This window comes from Mixophyes fleayi, chromosome 7, assembly GCF_038048845.1.
Source record: "Mixophyes fleayi isolate aMixFle1 chromosome 7, aMixFle1.hap1, whole genome shotgun sequence".
NCBI classification, from domain to species: Eukaryota; Metazoa; Chordata; class Amphibia; order Anura; family Limnodynastidae; genus Mixophyes; species Mixophyes fleayi.
Genome location: NC_134408.1, coordinates 59655138 through 59675940, shown reverse-complemented (window position 1 = coordinate 59675940; position 20803 = coordinate 59655138). Strand labels below are relative to the sequence as shown.

At 37.0% G+C, this 20803-nt stretch overlaps 2 protein-coding genes across 2 annotated transcripts; both read left to right on the top strand.

Annotated features, from left to right (window-relative positions):
• Positions 1-936: 936 nt before the first annotated feature.
• On the top strand, positions 937-1934 carry LOC142098709 (hemoglobin subunit alpha-3-like). Its single transcript, XM_075181525.1, has 3 exons — positions 937-1031; positions 1312-1516; positions 1773-1934. The coding sequence occupies exons 1-3, from the start codon at positions 937-939 to the stop codon at positions 1899-1901; spliced, it is 429 nt and encodes a 142-aa protein (XP_075037626.1). The 3' UTR covers positions 1902-1934.
• A 14458-nt stretch (positions 1935-16392) lies between these two features.
• Positions 16393-17698, top strand: LOC142098707 (hemoglobin subunit alpha-5-like). The gene is made up of 3 exons (XM_075181524.1): positions 16393-16522; positions 17055-17259; positions 17486-17698. Exons 1-3 carry the CDS (start codon positions 16428-16430, stop codon positions 17612-17614), a joined length of 429 nt encoding a protein of 142 aa, XP_075037625.1. The 5' UTR covers positions 16393-16427; the 3' UTR covers positions 17615-17698.
• Positions 17699-20803: the final 3105 nt, after the last annotated feature.

Below are 20803 nucleotides of genomic sequence, written 5' to 3'. Positions count from 1 at the left end.
AGGATGATCTGCATTTTTGAACATATTACGATATGCTAATATCAATTATAGATATCCTGAAAGTATCCTGGCATCCTAAGTTGAGAAAGTTGAGAAATTCACAAATGCACTAAGAATGCAAAATATACACAAGAATGTGTCACTACTGATTATCTAGAATCCAGATTTATTTATTGGTGTTAATACTGAACTGCAGTATCATAGGTTAGGCCATGTGGATAAACAACCATCAGCAAATATGGACTTAGGGACCCAAAAAGGGACATTATAAAGTTGAATGTGAACATTTGTAGGTGGAATATAGTATGTAACAGTTTAAACAAACCAGTAATTGATGTATTAATATATCACACCCCTCTGGCAAAGGAATAAAATAATAAATATGTGTCTCATTATTGGAAGGATCCCCATGGCAAAGATTTTAATTTTAATAATAATAATAATAATAATAATAATAATAATAATCATAATAATATGTATGGAATATTTAAATGGTTAGTCTGTGAAAAGTAGATAAAGGGTGTTTGACATTTATAGAGAGGGTTTATCTTGGTGTATCAGAACACCACCAAATTATAATAGAATACAATATAGAACTCATGGAAACCAACAATTTTACTTATAATTAATGATATAACTTTTTTAATATGATAGAAAAGCTGTTTGGCTTCATAGTTTAAAAACTCAATCGGACATGTGCATATATGTTGTGTTACATTCTCATGTAGCTGACTTTTAAATTAACTGTACATAGACAGCACTTTTCTAGGAGAGATCATCACAGCACTTCTGTTGGGGTGTAACTCAGAACTGACCAATAGTGATGGAACCGTTTGCTGACCCTACATCTATAAAAAAGTAAGTGACCCAAGAACTAGGAAACAGATCAAACTCTTCAGGTCTTCATTTCAGGCTCAGTGACCACAGACCAAAAAAATGACTTTCTCTGATGCTGAGAAGGCTGCAATTGTGGGCATTTGGGGCAAAGTCTCTGGAAATGTGAATGCTCTCGGTGCTGAAGCTTTGGAAAGGTAAAATTACCTGAAAACCTCCTCTAAATATAACAGATAACTATTTAGATTTAATAGAAGAATGTATAAAATGTTTTAGATCTTATAATAATTTTCATATTTTATTTCATAAGTATACTAAAATATAATGAAATATCTTATTCTTATGAAACCTGTTTAACATTAAAAACAGTAGATGTCAACTTGCTTAATTACTGTCTGAATTATACCAGCATTTGTCTGTAACTTACTGGATGTTAAATCTATCAATTCATTACCAAATACTGACTTTTGATTTTAGGCTATTTCTGAGCTTCCCTCAAACCAAGACTTACTTCAGCCACTTTGATGTGAGCCACGGATCTGCTGATCTCCAGGCTCATGGAGGTAAGGTCCTTGCTGCCCTTGGAGATGCTGCTAAGCATCTGGACAACTTAGATGGAGCCCTGTCCAAGCTGAGTGACCTGCATGCATACAACCTGAGAGTGGACCCAGGAAACTTCAAGGTGAGACACAGGATTAATAAATGTTCTTAGTTGTTTCACAATAGAATTACTCTAATATGAATTCATGCAAATACGTTTAAACATATTTTTATGTCATTATGAAAGGCATATTACATATTAAATATTGTTTTATTTTAGTAAGCATTGTTTTTTAAAATAATTTAATAATACTCAGCTATGATTGTGTGTTGATGTGTTTTATTGAAGGCTGATATTTGAAATAAACAATAGTGACTGACATAAATGTCTCTTGCAGCTGCTGTCTCACTGCATCCTGGTTGTTCTGGCTTCTCACTTCCCAGCTGAGTTTGATGCAACAGCCCATGCTGCCTGGGACAAGTTCATCGCTGCTGTCTCTGGTGTTCTTATCTCCAAATACAGATAAACCCAGTTATTGCTCCTAGTTTATATCTCATGTCTGAACAATATGTTGTAAGAGTCCAACCATGTTAGAAATGTAATAAAATATTTAATTTAAAAATTATACTTTGTGTTTCCTATGGATATTATTTACTGTAACATTATATACTTGGCAGCTTTGCATAATAAGTACAATCTGAATTGAAACACATTCATGTACTTGGAAGCTTTGCAGAAATTATGTTTTGAAATTATTCTTCTAAATATGTATATTACAAATCACCTACGTGGTATTGGATAATTCAAAGCAATGTAATTACTGCAAACCTGTTGCCTCCTGGGCTTGTACATACACTATGTACTGGGGGTTGTGCTCATCTAGGTTAAGGAGCTATGAGTTAGAAAAGAAATACGATGACACTATAATAATAGTGTTTCTGTAACCATGTACGTTGGAAGGGGCAATGACCTTCACACCTCTACTCCATACTCAGTACTATTTTCCCTACATATAGTGCCTGGTAACCTGTCAATCCCACTCATGCCTACCTGAAAATATTTTCTGTATTAGAGGCATATTCAGTTAAGTCCGGCGATTGCGATTATGTGGCGGCACACTTCCAGTTACCTTAACACTGCGCATTTCCACCTACATCATTTCCCCCTTCTCCCATACTTTCTTCTCACCCTCCTTTCTCATTCTGTTAGGACCTCATAGAGCTAAAAAAAAGTCACACTCTATGAGAAGGCATAAAAACAGCAAGTCCGCCTGCCAGGGGCTACAAGCCCCATATTAAAAAGAGATGTGGTCCATCCTGACCCCTTTGGGCTGTGGAAGCTGGGGCAATTAATATATTTGGAATCTGAGGAGTAGCAACTTTATCAACCAATTCTTCCCGTGTATAATGGACATTGGTATCTAAGATCCCTGTTCATGATTCCAAAGAGTAAATAAAAAACACAACAAGTTTTAACATTAACTCCCTATAATTCTCATTTATCACTATGAAAATATTTTGTTCTTTCTTGAAATGGTGTAGTAAAAATAAAAACAAAGAAAAAGAAAAATCCCCATATGGCAGGTGTGACAAAATGCCTGATTAAACCTCATTTTGTTGTTTTGTACTATCATGTGCATATTACTTTAAATGTTTTTAGTAAACATGGCACAGTTGAAACAATGGCAACATATCTTGCCAGGGTGTCCTCTCAGTGCTTACTGCGCAGATGCAGAGAAATGTATTCTTTTTATCTCTATTGTACCAATCAAAGGATTGAATTCATTTATATAACCAAGTGATTTTGCAATGCTTATATAATGAAGGTCTTTCTAGAATCTTCAACACATTTCTAGTTTGGGCGGTGGCTTTGGGCCTATTGCACAAACTCAAGCTTGTATCAGTATTAAACAGTCCAAGATCATGTTTATAAATTATATGTAGGTGATGTTAGGGTCCTCATCAATGAAAGCAAGTTATCTGCGACATAACCTTGCCTCATCTTGGAATGCTGTAGACTTTCCAAGCACTTGTTGTTACAGCCAAACAACTGTTTGCTACCAGTATACTTCCTAGCTTTTGAGTTTGTGTGCCAGGCTAACACAGAGAAAGAAGGGGTCCTATGGAATAATCAATAATCGATATCTGTGATTAAACATATCTACTGGATGATCTGTTGGAAACAGCTAAGTATTTTCTTATATTTATGTCATTGTATTATATGTTCTCTTTTATATTAATTCTTTACATCCAATAAATTATATACCTGTTAAACAATCTGAGTGTTGCGTGTTATTTAATCCACTGCACCCTGGACCCACAGTTCCATCTGGGAACACCCCATAACAAATGATCCACTAGCACACTACCACTGCCTGCTGTGAAATTATTAAAACTGGGATTACCTATTACTTCCCTTCACTGCCAGCCAAGTACCACCGCTCAGCATGTGGTGATTGTGATTGGTTGGTAGTAAAGGGAAGCCTAAGTTAGCCTTTGTACACACTACAGGTTTTACACCCGATAATCGTACCAATCACACAATAAATGACCGTTCACCCAATATCTCATTAGTGAGTATGCTCCCATGATCATGCTTTTAGCGCTCCAAAGCACATTGTATCGTTTGGTTTGATTTTATAAATGGACTAAAAATATCTGTAAAGGATAGAATCATGATGTTCCAATTCTGCAGTGTGGTTGCACATACGACCAGCAGTGTAGACAGATCTCTATTGATAAAATAAAAAAGTTTGAGTGCTAGAGACCCGTGTTATACAATACAATAAACAATAAACAGTGCTAATCTAGATCGCGGCTCACCAAAACATGGAATCTGTACCCAATTGTAAACAACAAAACAACAACAATAGGAGAGTTCAGATCTCAGATTTAGGTTTAAAAAATTGATTTAATATAAAATATACATGTAAAAATACAGCATAAACTTCGGTATAAACAATTATATGTAAGTATATACCACATCTGGAGTTATAGTAGTGCTCTATCAACAACACTGATGGTCTATGGCAAAATATAAATCATTATTACCCATTACTTCCCTTCACTGCCAGCCAAGTACCACCGCTCTTGAAGATATAATATAACTTGCCTCTCAAAGTTCATAAGATCAATAAATCTCCAGTAAATTCCTCCAAAATGTCCTTGTTAGAATAATCATACAATACCAGGCTCCTTAGTGTTATCAACACAATATTTCCGCTGGGATGTAAAGATGCTGCATCTAACCAGAACCCCATAGTTGCCAACATTGGCAGGTTAAGTCCCGGGAGGTTTGGGGGTCAGGTGGGTGTGTGGGGGCGGGGCTCGAAGAATCACGCCGTTAGCCCCGCCCCAAAGCTGTCACCACCTTTTTTGTCCAATAAAACTAAGGGGCGGGCCACAATGACGCGCCCGTGACGCTGATAAGCCCCGCCTCCTCCATCTACTCTCCACAGCCGCCCGGGAATCGGGAGAATTGCCCTCTCTCCCGGGAGCCCAGGAGACTGACCCAGATTTCGGGAGTCTCCCGGATATTCCGGGAGAGTTGGCAAGTATGCAGAACCTTTATAAATGGGGGAGCAACCCGCAGCAATCTTATAGACCCAAATTGTGGTAGGTGTCAGTTTGATACTTATCCAGCTTTAGGAGTCCAGTATCCAGTATCTGTTCCATCCAAGAATTGTTTATAGAGCACATTGGCAATCACGTGACTTGCTATCACCAATCGGCATACAGAAATCATGTGACTTCAATCTTAGAATCAGCGTTCAGCCTGTTTCTGTAGTTAGCCATACTCTTATTCCGAAATCTCGGCCATGATGATATGATCGTTAGTGTCCAATCGCTAGTGAGCTTTTTATCGGGACAGGTCATATTCCGTACATGAAAGAAATCATAATTTTTTTAAGAGACACAGGATATTACCAAAAACCGGTTCTATATAATTAAGCAATAACAAATAATATTATGCTTCCTTTAGTATGTAATTTATACAGCTCAATTTAGGACACTCCTATAATTTGAAAATAAATTTGATCACAACAAAATATGCCAATACATTTCAATAGTATTAGATGTGTCCCTATAAAGCATATAACTAATTAGTAATAATAATAATAACAGTCTCCATTGTGATATTATTATTATTATTATTTTTATTATTATTATTATTATCGTTTATTTGTTAGGCGCCACAAGGTTTCCGCAGCGCCGTACACAGTACAAACAGTAGACTATACAGGGTAAAAACAGTACAGAACAATAAACACAAAGTTCCAGTACTTCAAAACTTCAGGCAGTCAAATACAGTAGAGATGGAGCGGAAAAACGGGTATGGAGTCAGGAGGGAAGAGGGGCCCTGCTCATACGCGCTCACATCCTAAGGGAGGGTAAACAAAATCAAGCACAGAATGGAGCCAGTGAAGCAAAGGGGAGAGAAAAAAGGGGCCAGGGAGAAACAGAAGAGGTGAAAGGTTAAATGGATGGCTGGTATGCCTTAAGGAACAGGTGAGTTTTAAGTGCCCGCTTGAAGGAGCACAGATTGGGTGAGAGGCGGATGGAGCGATGGAGTTCGTTCCAGTGAAGGGGGGCAGCGCGGGAGAAGTCTTGGATTCTAGAGTGGGAAGAGGTGATCAGAGTGGAGGAGAGGCGGCGATCATTGGCCGAGCGCAGATAGGGGGCGGGAGTGTGAATGGAGAGGAGGTTAGAGATATAAGGGGCAGTAGACTGGGAGAGAGCCTTGTAAGTGATAGTGAGGAGCTTGAAAAGGATTCTGTAGGGGAAGGGGAGTCAGTGTAAGGCAAGACAGAGAGGCGAGGCAGAGGAGGAGCGACGTGAGAGGAAGATGAGTCTAGCAGCCGCATTGAGTATAGAGCGGAGGGGGGCAAGGTGGGAGCAGGGGAGGCCAGTAAGGAGGAGGTTGCAGTAGTCGAGGCGTGAGATGATGAGAGCATGGATGATCGTTTTGGTAGCATCTTGAGAGAGGTAGGGACGGATGCGGGCAATGTTACGGAGTTGGAAGCAACAGGCTTGGGCGAGGGATTGAATGTGGGGGGCAAAAGAGAGAGAGGAGTCAAGAGTGACTCCTAGGCAGCGGAATTGGGTGACAGAGGAGATGGTGGAGTTGTTAACAACGATAGAGAGGTCGTGGTGGGAAGGGAGTCTGGGTGGGGGAAAGACAATGAGTTCGGTTTTGGAGATGTTAATTTTAAGAAAGCGTGAGGACATCCAGGAGGAGATGGCTGAGAGGCAGTCAGTTACACGAGAGAGGAGGGAGGAGGAAAGATCAGGAGAAGAGATGTAGAGTTGGATATCATCAGCATATAGCTGATACTGAAGACCGAACGAGGAGATGAGAGCCCAAAGGGAGGAAGTGTAGAGCGAGAAGAGTAAAGGGCCAAGAACAGAGCCCTGAGGGACTCCAACAGAGAGAGGGGAGGGGGAGGAGGAAGAGCCAGATGTGGAAACAGAGAAGGAGCGGTTAGCAAGGTATGAGGTGAACCAGGCATGGACAGATCCAGAGAGGCCGAGAGAGAGAGAAGAGTTTGCAGCAATACATAAAAAAATATATAAAATATATAAAATTACATGTAAAAAAAAATAAATATTGCGTGGCTCATATACTTCCATGTATATTCTGTCTATCGGTCCTCAGACTATTGCATCCTGTGTGTCATCTGCATTGTCTAGTGGTAACACCTCACAGACTATTGCACCCTGTGTGTTACATCCACTGCTCATTGTGACACTTCACAGAGCATTGCATCCTGTCTCCAGTATCTCCTGCACCCTGTGTATCATCTTCTTACTATAACGGCCATACTGCTGACTTTTCAAGCATTACCGCTTATTGCATCACTTACCTGTTTAACCCATGTTAAATAAAAAACACTTTATTCCACTTTCATTTTCTCAGTGGTTTTTATATTGGGAATCCTGACAATAGTACAATATTGGCAACAAATATATTGCAAGACTCATCTTCCTCTCACGCCGCTCCTCCTCTGCCTCCCCTCTCTGCCTTGCCTTACACTGGCTCCCCTTCCCCTGCAGAATCCTTTTCAAACTCCTCACCACCCCTTATATCTCTAACCTACTCACCATTCACACTCCTGCCCGCTCCCTGCGCTCGGCCAACGACCGCCGCCTCTCCTCCACTCTTATCACCTCTTCCCACTTCATAATCCAAGACATTTCCCGTGCAGCCCCCCTTTTCTGGAGCGACCTCCCTCGTTCCATACGTCTCTCTCCTACTCTGTGCTCCTTCAAATGTGCACTCAAAACTCACCTCTTCCTCAAAGCCTACCAACCATCTACTTAACCCCCATCTCCTCCCTTTTGCTCGTCCTCCCTTCTCTCCTCTTGCCTCAACTGGCTACTCTTCTGATCCCTAGGAGGAAGACACATCTCCACTCACTTGCAAAGATCTTCCCTCTCTCATGAAGGAAGCAAGATAGACATGTATATAAGTCCAAATGGAAGTACAAAAATTCAAAGCTTAAAATAACAAACTGTCTTCTATAAGGGATTGATTAACTCAAAACGAAAATGGTACTAAAGTGAGACAAGACATTCCCACCCTTCAGGAGAGCCAGAAAGGTCAGGATAATAGAGCATACTGAATAACTTGAAGATTAAAGGGATCCCTGAAGAAGATAGATTTTTTTTATTTTAAAATGCTCTTCTCACTTGTCTCCGAATGCTCCAAAAGATCACCTTCTGTTGGATTATGCTCACAGAGTGTTAAGACCCTAATCCCAAGTTCCTTCTCAGACAAAATATATTGCCCTGAGGATGCAGTGCTTCACATATAAAGAAAACATCTGCAGAAGAAAAGAAAACTTAAACCTTTCACAGATATGCTTAGCACCAATAATATTAAACATAGATTGGATTACCCATTTTCATTCGAATATCGCATCAGAATAAATTCCTTATGACCAAATCACTGAAAGAAGTTTCTGCATTTTATATTAACTAGATCTTCCTTCATTTGAAGAGACGAAAGAACAAAGACCAAAAGACCTCTGATACCATCTACAGTCCACAAGTGACAGTGCACTGCCAACACTGATAACTGCAACATGTTAGGATCCACTGCAATACCAGCAAGAGAAAACAGGTGGCAGTATAACATCTACACCAGTGTTTCTCAACTCCAGTCCTCAGGACCCACTAACAGTGCAGGATTGCCATTTGACCAGTGAAATAACTAGTACCACCTGTGGATCTTTAAAAATGTGTCAGTTAGTAACGGATACACCTGTGCTCCAGCAAGGAGATATGGAAAACATGTACTGCTAGGGGGTCCTGAGGACTGGAGTTGAGAAACACTAGTCTACACTGACAACTACACATTCTTTTTCACTTACTGCAAACAGCGGTTTGGTAAAGATCAAGTCAATTAGGTCTGCAACTGGTATGCAACCTTTATAAAGCCTCAAATCTTTACATGAGCAATGTTTTAATGTATTTTCTCTGCTGGTGCTTCAAGAGTCTTGTTTTGTTTGTTTATCAAACTCGTCTTAAACCCTCACAATTCTACATTCTCCAAGCTGTTGACCTCAGGTTTGTCTTTCAAGACCCATCCACTCAGTACTAAGTGGCGTGGCTGTTCATGGTGTGTCTCTGATAGTTATGCAAACTAACTGGTTCTCTCCTGGGTGTAACCAGCACCATGATCCTATCATCACTAGGAGAGTGATCCACAAGTGTCAATGCTCCAAAACCTACCTGTCAGAACTGTAACTTGAAGAAAAAGAGTATCTCTCTTCATCAATGGGATAAACCGGTTGAATATCCAAGAAGAAACTTTCTCCCAGATAACAGTTCATATGTTTCATTATGTTCGTTTTTTTATGTAGATATATATAGAGAGATAGTCTTATATTATTACAGTATGTTTATACTAATACACCTTAAATTTTTTTGTAATTATTAATAGGAGAATCTTTAGGGTATTACATTTTTATACACTTAAACTGGCCATAACCACCAATCTATCTCAAATGGTGGCCAGGTTATTCAGCTGTTCTCCAAAAAATAAAACTGTAGTTTCAATTGATATGTCCAGCGTGACATCCATTTTTAAAATATAGATCTTTATGTGGTTGATTTATAACAGTTTAAAAATTGATGCTGAAGTAATTTTTGTTACTATTGTTATTTGGTAGAATAACAATGTTAATATACTTGTGACAGATAAAAAAATATATAGTTTGCAGACACTCTCCCCTATATTATTGCTACATATACTGTACACATAGGGCAAATCCAACACTTAACATATCGCTGGATTTTGGGCTATCGAGGGTGGAAGACTCCTTCCACTCCGTTCACCTACCTCTGAGGCCCTTGCTGGCTTACCATACTATCCTGTGGGCTCAGAGCCCTTAATTTTCATTTGGGAGCTTAATACTTTCACCTTTCCCTGGCATGCATGCTAGACCAATGCTAACCATGTAACTTAACCTTACCCTTTCCTCCTTGGACCCCATTTTCCTTTTCCAACTATACTCCTCTCCTTTCCATCTATCCTGCTTTTCATATAATTTTAGATTTTAAACTTAAAGAGATTTTCCTGAAAAGAATTTAAACCTAGAAAAACATTCAAAAGTCCACTTACACACAGACCTGTAATCTAAATTATATCCCACTTTCACTGCATGTGATGTAATACACAAAAAGAGAGGAGTAGCAATATAGTTTATTAAGCATATTTTTTTGTGCCTATAGATCTTTGTAAAATAAAGAAGGCAGTTTCCTGATTCTCATAGGTACCATCCAACAAAGACAAACGGAAACTTTTTACTAAACTTAGTAATATCCTAACCCAAACTAGAAAAGGGGAGGTGGTTGTAGTAGGTGATTTTAATGGTGTCATAAACAGCACTATGGAGAGATTGTTGCCTGTGGCTCCTATAATGGACAGGCCTGATTTTCAGAAATCTGAAGCATTATCAAGTTTTAAAATCTCTTATTTGATACTTGGAGAGTCAGAGAACCACTAACTAAAGAACATACTTTCTACTTAGCTGTTCATAGCTTCCACTCTAGAACCGATATGATTCTGCTCAGCCATGATTTAACCCCCAAGTTTCTTGAAGTTCAAGTATATCAGACTGTATAGCTGGACCACACACCAATTTCAGCTTACTTATCTAACTTAGTTTTTTGTCCATATTTCAACCTGGAGGATTAATAAATTCCTTTTACATAGCAACACGATTATTAATCAAATGCAGTATTTCCTAACCACATATTTTAAACTACTTTTAAATTATTGGAAGCATACACTTCAAATACACGGACAAATGCTGTATGCACTACTGATAGGTTAACGCAGCAGATCATTGTAAAGAGAGACAAAACCGGGAATGCCCGATCAGAATCAGAACAGTTGTCAAACTGTGAAGCTTTTTCCTACTTGTTCTTATAGCTTTTAATACCTACTGCTGGTGTATTAAGTTAAGGTACTGATTGTCTGATGCAGGAATGCTGGGGTCCTGTTTGGCAGAAAAGATAGGAACATGAAATATGGAAAGCCTAACAATGAATGAGCCCTCTAAGTTCCCCTCCCCCAACCTGCCTCACCATTAAATCAATAGCACCGACATTTAATACTTAGATTATTCCACTCAACTAGCCTCGACATAACATTGTATTCACATTTAATAAATAGCCGTTCTTCTCCTCAAATTCCGCCTCACATTCAATAAAAAGCCCCAGCATAAAATAAAGAGTATAGGGGGGATTTCAATTGCATTGTTTGTGAGAACAATGAGGCCTGTGCACTATTATCGTTAGTATGGTAATTGTAACGGAAATTCAAGTAAAAATCAGCGGTGAAATTATTGTTCTAATGGTAATAATGCACACTATTATTGTACTAACAGAAATCATGCATGGGCCCCATTGTCAATTGAATTCCCCCCATAGCCTGTTGCAAATGTCATAAGTTTCTAAGTTGTTAAAGAAAAAAGTGTTCATGCCTATGCCGCCCAGTCTGTTGTTGCTGGGAACCAGCTGGGCTTACTTTGCCATCATCCCCTTTCGTTATTCGGAATACACCTCTCCTGCTGTAGTAGGAGGGGCCTGCTGCCACCACTGAGCTCTTTCTATGGCACTCAGAACCACGTTCCTTCTGGGTAACTGATGCTGCTAGCATACCTCGTTGCTGGTGTACCTGGACTGGTACTCCTGACCTCTCACTATAGATCAGAGTTGCTGTGGATGGATCCCCCCTGGCCTATCACACTAACCAGGGCTGCATGGGTAGCAGGCAGAGCGGTGGTACTGGAGAGCTTGGGTCCAAACCTCAGAAACAGCCAGAGAACGGATTAGAGTTTGGGTCTGATCTGTAGATCACAGGATTACAACAGTATTGAAGATGTTTTCAAGCAGGTCTTGAATCAAGATGTTTCTTTGCTCTCACATTGGTGGAAGGTACCAGTGTGATCAGGTCAGATGAAAATAGGAAGAATACATTACATGCTCAAACAGCTCATCTTTTATACAGTTCAGACACAGGCTATTTTTAGCATCAGGATGTACTCTATTTACACAAACATGGATTTACATGCATTGGAAAACTAGCCATATTTACACTTATATGTGAAATTCTAGAAATGCTGTGATGTCCTGCATCTGGTTTTCAGATGCAGAGAATCCAGGAGCCAGTCTTAATTAAAAGTTCCTGCCTTTAATGTTGGACCTTCACACATCAAAAGATCTAATTAGCACGGGGCCTTTTTTCAGACCGTTCGAAATACATATTCACACAGAACAACAAAAACCAAAAACAAGCCAGTTTCCCACATCGCAATACACAAAAGGCTTTGTAAACAAAGGCTCATTATATCAGATATATACATTAGAAATAGGCATTTCCTATAGCAAGCTTAAACAAGAGACTAATTTCTTCCCTTGGTCTCAGAAATTAAAGATTTCCCTATATCAAAACATACACAATATTAAAAATAAGTGCATTGGCAATTTATATAAATCAGCGGCCTGCGCTATTTCCTTTAAATAAATTCATACCAAAATGTATTTATCAGTGATCCAGTCACAATATTATTTCATAATATACCAAGAAATACTTACTATAAACAATTGGCAAATTATAGCATTCTTTGCATTTTTGTAAAAAACTTCTTTTTTTTTTAACCATTGTATAACATCTATATGCATATATACAGTATATATTAAAGGCAGTCTGAATAACTTAATAATTTACAACACACAGTGCACAGCCATTTCTTCCTTCTTTGTGGTGTCATGTGCCTATTATGTATTTTTGCAGACACAAGCAAAGATTAGCAAAGAAAGATGGTGCTGATTGCAGAAGCAGAACATTGTTGTTCCTTATGATGGGCTGAGTCAGCTGAATATGGACATATTGCTGTCTTCCAAGAAGACTGCAGTATACTCACAGCAATATGTCTGATTTTGCTTAATAATGAACGAAGAACAGTTTGTTTTGCAGAATAAAAGTGGTGGAGACTAGGCATAATTGAATATTTTCCCATTTTTGTAGGAATACGCAGAGCTTTTCTAGTAGGGTAAAGTGGCCAGGCTTTTACACTATCTCAGAACCTCAGCTACTATTTTTGAAGGGGTGGCTTTTGCTCTATTGGTGGATATTGCAGAAGAGCATTAATCTGTACAAACAAACAAATAGAAATAAAACTCACTGGTGCTGCAGAGTCCCATGCCCCCCTCCTTTTGTGAAATCCCCCTATATATAAACCAGTTAGGGCAGATATGGACAACCTGATACACTATGGGGGCCCATGGTGCAGCACTCTACCCTTGAAAATGGCTACGCATTATCCTTAATCTCAGTGATAAGGTAAAATAACACATTTAATCAAAGAAAGAGACACTAATCTGTAATAACATACCAGCAGGCATATTAAACAAATTGTACAAACTGTAACATTCAAATCTGACAATAAAGCAGGAAGGATCTGAGGCTGAATGTGAAGTTTTTTTCCTTGAAAAAGTCCTTTGTCGAAATGCACGTCAATGTTGCTATCACATAATTAAAATTTAGCCCTTAATGAAATTTGTATGCTAAACCTACTTATTATATACATGGACATGCACCCAGATAGATTATGCGATCGTGAACATACTACACAATAATAGAGAAAGAAGAAAGCCTTAGTGATAACTTTTAACAATCTGCATTTGCAAATAAATACTATTGCACTTTCAGGATAGCGGGCCAGTCTCAAGAGAGTAACTCACTGAGGAATACATCTTATGTTACTATACGTGACTTATGAATATTAGAGTTCCTATATCCTATATGAGACTATCACTCTACATGTGTTCTAACCCTGCTAACAGGTGCACCTATGAATGAATAATAATTTAGCAATAGTTGTTTAAATGCCTGTTTGTATATTAACAGCTTATAGGGATAGATGACAAGGATCTACTGCAAACTGACCTGCAACTAAGTATATATGCTATCTACCTCAATAATAATTCACTTGGGTAGAATTATAGAACATAAATATTAGCAAGAGTCCATATCACATGTTTATAAAACACAGGTTTGATTAATGATTCCATGATATCCCTCCCTCGCACAGTAAGACTTTCCTCTAGTCTTCAAACCTTCAAGCGTTCACTGAAAACCCACCTCTTCAGACAAGGTTATGATATTCCTCAACCATCATCTTAATTTCCCTAGATTACCCTATTGCCATCCTCTACACTGCTAACGCAAGACAACAACCTTCTGACCAACATTGCAACACACACAGCCCACTCAGTACTTTTACCTTTGCAGTCTGGCTGGTCCATTGTGCAATATGATGTAGCCCATGCCCTTGTGTTTCTAACTCCCATTGTCCTATAGATTGTAAGCTTTCGAGCAGGGTTCTCTTACCTCTCTGTCTGTATGTATTACCCAGTATTGTCTTATTAATGTTTGTTCCCAATTGTAAAGCGCTACGGAATTTGCTGGAGCTATATAAATAAATGTTGATGATGATGATGATGATGATATAAATAAAACCCACGATAAACGCACTGTGTTTTACATACTAAAGCATAGGTCTAACATCTCTATAAAGAATCTCAATGTTCCCTTGCTATCAAATAGCCATTGTGTATTGGCACCTATAATGTTATAAAGAGTCCTATGAGTTCTGGAAGCATTTAAATTAGGAAGCATGAGTACTCCACAGCAAATCAAATATCTAGATAATTACATTCAGACTAAGTAGTTTTGGTGAGAAATATATTTAAATGATAATAGATAATTTAGGAGGTAGCAACCAGATTTGCCACTAATCTGTTAAAATACTTTTACTTTCCATATATATACAATTATCCTTTTGTTATAATGCTGGGTAATGTACTGTCAAAGACAAAATTGGTGATAGCTTTATGTGCATATCATTCCCAATAAATTGATTACAATTACATATATTTCAAATTTACAAACATACTTCTGCACAGTGTTGTTACAGAAGTAACGGATAAATAATTCTGCGAATGCACTCTTAGCATTGGGAACCACTGATATATATTTTGGTAACAACCAGATAATCTGTTATACTGTAAACTCTATTGACAGAGATATTCAAGCTCGCACTTTTTCATTTCTTGGCAAGCGCACAAAGCACTAATTCTGAAATTGGTGGATTGAGTGCATGCTCAGATATATAAAAAGTGTATTATACACCAAGAACGCAATTTGCGTTCACCTTAACATAAGCCACTTAGTGAATAGCTATTGAAAGTTGTAAATTACCACGATACCATATGATGGGATTGTTTATATGGTTAGAAAATACTATCTAAATAATAGGGCTAATTTAATAAAAAACATAAAATACAATATTGTAAGTTCATACAGCAACAGGTGGTGATTACAGTTGTTACAGGTAAGAGAGAACGGCAAAATCTGTCTAAATTTTAATGCTTGAGAATTCTCCTGAATAGACATTTAATGAGTTCTAAACATATGCCTTATATTATATGCTGAAAGTCAACATATAATTCCCTATGTACATTATTGGTAGTTGTGCATGCACAGTATTAATACATATATTAATATGCTTCAATATGTTGGGGGGAGCTCTGTGGATGTATTAGCCTAGGGCGTCTGAGACCCTTAATCATCTCCTGAATACATTACATATGCAGCTACTATTTCATCCCCATATTGCAAGGTTAACAAATTTACAATGAAAAAAGTGTATGATCAAGATAAAATAGTAGAAACTAACTTAAATGTCAACATAAAATGTAAACTATGTGCAATCCTTGACTAGCACTGACTAGTGCTTTTTACAGACGGTGATTTTTTTATTGAATACATAAAAGTAAAATTTACTTTGTTGGAAGCTTACTACCACAACTGTACCATAAAGGTAATATGCAAACTTTGTTCTACATGAGGATCTCAAATTCAAATTGTTTAGCATCAAACTTGCATTGCAATTTAGATTGTGCAGATCCACTGCATCACAGTAGATGATAAATTAAAAATCGTGTTAGCTATGTGTCATAATGTTTTAACTTCAAGTTTTAACTAATTTTATGTGTGAAAATAATGTGGACTAATGACACTCTATCAAATATGGTTTATTAGTGATATATTTTGATCAATTAATTCAATTAGACACTTTTCTTATATTGGAAATACTGAAACAGAAAGCACAGGTAATTGAAATGTAAACGTAGGAACGTTAAAAAAAAAAGTAAATTAATTGAGACAAAACCCTGGTGTACAAGTGAGCAAACATACATTATGCTGTTATCAGACTACAAACACTATTGTCACAGTAAGTTACATGCTATACTCTGCATACTGTGGTTACTGTATGTTGAGATAAAGAGATATATCACTATATTAGACAGTATGAACCCTGACAACATGATTGTGCTTTACAGATAAGAATATGGGTGTGACGGACATGGTAGCCAATAGAAAAATGTTTAGGTCAGGTCATCTTAATTCCATTTCCCTTTAAAAGTGCAAGAAAATTTGTGCTGTCCAAGTCATCTGTACTAAACCTGATCCAACCATGCATTTCTCTGATGCAGAAAAGGCAGCCATCGCCGCCATCTGGGACAAAGTGGACGGCCATGCTGATGATATTGGAGCAGAGGCTCTGGAAAGGTAACAAATACTAAATTGTCCTATTATTATTCACATACCCCCTATTACCTTTATAGAATGTAATTCCAAATACAAAATGCCTCTTCATTTATTGTTCAAATGCCTTTTCAAATGCCTTTTCTGTGTGTATAATACATGATACATGAGTGACGTTAATATAGACTTTATAGATTGTAAATAACTGAATATTTTTATGTTTGCATATATTGTATACAATAACTTATTAATTGTCATCAGCATGGTTTGGAGAAAATGTGATAGTTCTTTTTTTGTCATTACCATGAATGGGTAGATATAAAATCTGTACTATACTGGATACAAATTTTCAAATTAAATTTTTCACTAATTGTTGGCTAGATTGGCACTAACCACCATCAATTAGATAAATGTGATTGAAACATCAACCAAAATATTGCTCATAACCTTTTACAATTAGATGAGAATAAAGGTCATTTTGAAAATAGCAGCACAATTGAATGACACTGTTTTAATACCTCATTATTTATTAATCATATATTTTAATTCCATACAGACTGTTCCTGAGCTTCCCTCAGACCAAAACCTACTTCAGCCATTTTGATCTGAGCCATGACTCCAAAGATCTCCACAAACACGGAGGAAACGTTCTGAGAGCCATTGGAAATGCTGCCCATCATTTGGATGACCTTGCCAATGCTCTGTCTTCCCTCAGTGACCTTCATGCCCAAAAGCTCAGAATTGACCCTGGCAACTTCAGGGTAAGTAATTCAACCTTTTTACTTTACTAATAATTGATATAGAACTAATAAAATAAAATTAGAGATGCAGAACTATTTTTTAAGTTACACATTAAATATAATTTGTCCACAGCTTACTAGAGCTTTAGTTACAATCATGTACAAATAAATGATTATCAGTTAAAATACATTGTTTATATCTGATTGTAATTATGTGATTACAAATATCAATTTGTTTTTCTTGTAGCTGCTGTCTCATGCTATCCAGGTTACTCTGGCTGTCCACTTCCCTAAGGAATTCAACGCTGTTGCCCAATCTGCCTGGGACAAGTTCCTCTCTGCAGTGTCCTCTACCCTGGTTTCCAAATACAGATAAACTGGTCCTCCTGTGGTGACTGCTGGACATTGCAATGTCTTAGTCATTATCAATTGATTCAATAAACGGAATATCAGCAGTTAATAGTTGTCTGTGTCAAAAATTATCTTTTGGTTTTAATAGTTTTATATTTAGAATTTTGTTTCGCTTTTACTTTTTTATAGGAGAACAAGAATGATAAATCTTTACAACCACAAATAGTTGTTTTAACAATATAATATTGCATTCTAAAGAAAATTGCTATAAATATTTAGCACACATAGCTCACCTGTATATAGAATATAGTATTCCTACAAATGATATGCTGATATAATTACATGCATTACTAGTGGTGGTCCACTTAGAATTCAAGCTGGTGGTGGTCCACTTAGAATTCAAGCTGATCACAAGATCAAATGTGTTCATAAATTAATTGTATTTAAGTACACACCTATACAGTATTAATCTTATGTATAACTAATTGAAATCATAAGTAAAATTAGTTAACTCCTACACATATATATAAAAATTATAAAAATATATGTGCATGGAAACAAATATGTAAAAAGACCACCAATTGGCAAACACAAAAAAATGATGTATTAACATATGAATTCTATAATGAATTATAACGAATGAATAATTAGGCCTACCTATTTATGTGTATATGTGAAAAGGGCCTTCCATTATTAAATTATATCCCTATCCCATTTTAGGTGTCCACCCACATACATTTCACTATAAGCTTTTTCAAGGGTCAACCACACAGGCTCCACTGATCTGTGGACATAATAAATTTGAACAACTAAAAGATATGGATATAATATCTATACAATACCAACATCTAGGTATGATGAATGGGAGCCAGTAACAACAACATGGAAGTCTGACACTCGTATAATGTACAAAAATAAACCCGTGTAATAAATTAAATAGTTATATAGTTATATGGTTAAGCAAGGACCACGTGCCCCATATTAAATACAGAAGATATTGGGAAACGATTTTCTATAAAGAGAATACACAGTGCAAATTAAACGTTATACACCCTATTCATATACCCTAATGAATAAGGAAAATCTGTTATAGCATATGTTGCATATAATAAATTGGAGTTTCCAAAGAGAATGTGTGATACAACATATTATATGTTGATTAACTAATGAATGAGAAGAAACTCACTGCAACACATATTTTTTTGGACTATTTGGGCTCCAATTAATTACCAGTGCAGGATTTTAAATATACAATTAAAATTATGTACTCCATAATAATGAATGAATAAGATGGAGGGAAATCATAATAAACTTTGCCCTCAATTAGCTCTCTAGACACTGGTATAAATGAGGTGAAATCTTAAAACCCTAATACTAAATCAATTTAAAACTTCTCCTATTTATTATAAAGGATCTTTTTGATGAAATGTACATATTTGGGTCTCCAGTATAAAATGAAATAAGATGTAAGTATGCATTGAAAGTGGGAACTCTCACTTTTTATAATTAAGAGTTGAATTTAGAAACACTTATATCCTTCTATTTCTTTTCATGACTACTATATTTTAATTCAACAACGTTTCACTTCGATATCTTAATAGAGATTGGAAATATTATTTTAACGAATTATAATAAAGGTAAAAAAATATTAAATTGTAATTTGGACTACATCTGTATCTAGGTGACTAGGAATCAGAGTGTCTCCATATAGGAATATCTTTTTCTTTGTTTTGGTCCCAGTATATAACATGAGAAATTGAAGAGCACCCCACCCCTCCTTCCCAAGATGAATTGCAAATACTAATAGATGGACATGGACAAGGAAATATGGTGGGGTCTAATGAATATATAATTCCAGGTCTCAATATAGTAGTGATATAATGTATTAATTGGTTCCCACTAAATTACAATAGAACAATGTGAAAGGGAAGTAAATGAGATATGACAGAATACCAGTGCGTCCATTTTTTTTTATATACAATAAAGGTAACACTCTCACCAATGGCTCTTGTGCCATATTTGCTGAATTTCTAGGACTGTGTGCAAAATCTTATAACACCCACCTGCATTGTTTGTGTTTGAATGTATGGCAACTGATGCCAAGCATATGATATATCCACATGTGTAGCAACTAAGACAGCTCAATGCTGCAAGGTGGAGAAACTTACAATACTGACAACAATCAGACATGTTAGTTTTAAAATATCTTCAATAAAAATGTTTTAGGTGGATTAAAAAAAGGGAATAATCATAAGAGTATAAGAGCAGAAATAACGATCTCTGAAGATATGCTTCCATATGGGCTTTCTTGCAGATGAATAAAAGTAGGAACTCATTTAGTAGTTGACAATGGATAGATAACGATCTACTTTTAAAAGAGTATCTAGAGATGGTCATTGACCCCCATGTTTTGGTTTTGCTTTTGGATCTGGATTACCTTCGGGTTTTGGTTTTGGCTTTGGCAAAGCCACCCTTGCGTGTTTTGGTTTTGGTTTTGTTTGGTTTTGTTTTGCAATTTTGTTTAAAAATCTATTTTTTTTTGGCCTAAAATAACCTAATGTAGTGCTCCACCTGTTTCCTGGATAAGTAAGGTAATTGTAAAGCTAATAAATTATGAAAAAAAATTCCTGGTAGGCCGTCGTTAATTCTACAAACAAACCAGATTGTCTTCCTCTCCATCTATGCCTATTGGCAATGCAGCCATCATCTTTGGGTGTATATTACACCCTACACTTATAGTTAAATATATAAAGAAATGGACAAAGGCAGTCTGGTTTCTGTCTGTATAGGCCCCCCTCCACTTGTAGAAAATCGTAAACAATTCAGCCGGTATAGACTGTACAATATAAATTGAAATGGACAAAGGCAGTCTGGTTTCTGTCTCTATAGGCCCCCCTCCACTTGTAGAAAATAGTAAAAAATTCAGCCGCTATAGACTGTAGAATATAAAAAGAAATGGACAAAGGCAGATTGGTATCTGTCTGCATCAGACCCCCTCTCCACTAGGAGTAAAATAGAAAACTATTCAGCCGTTATAGAATCTAGAATATAAATAGAAATTGAGAAAGGAAATTTGGTATCTGTCTGCATCATCCTCATCAACATCATCATTAGCGGCCTCATTGCTTACACAAATCTCCCCCTCATCCTCTTCTAATTCCAAAGTGGCATCTTTCTGTATCACCGGCTGTTCAGGCACACATCAGCAGAACTG

Coding starts and splice junctions, on each gene's coding strand:
- LOC142098707 (XM_075181524.1), top strand. CDS start 16,428: ATGCATTTCTCTGATGCAGAAAAGGCAGCCATCGCCGCCATCTGGGAC. Junction 16,523..17,054: donor GGAGCAGAGGCTCTGGAAAG/GTAACAAATACT, acceptor AATTCCATACAG/ACTGTTCCTGAGCTTCCCTC. Junction 17,260..17,485: donor TTGACCCTGGCAACTTCAGG/GTAAGTAATTCA, acceptor TTTTTCTTGTAG/CTGCTGTCTCATGCTATCCA.
- LOC142098709 (XM_075181525.1), top strand. CDS start 937: ATGACTTTCTCTGATGCTGAGAAGGCTGCAATTGTGGGCATTTGGGGC. Junction 1,032..1,311: donor GGTGCTGAAGCTTTGGAAAG/GTAAAATTACCT, acceptor TTTTGATTTTAG/GCTATTTCTGAGCTTCCCTC. Junction 1,517..1,772: donor TGGACCCAGGAAACTTCAAG/GTGAGACACAGG, acceptor TGTCTCTTGCAG/CTGCTGTCTCACTGCATCCT.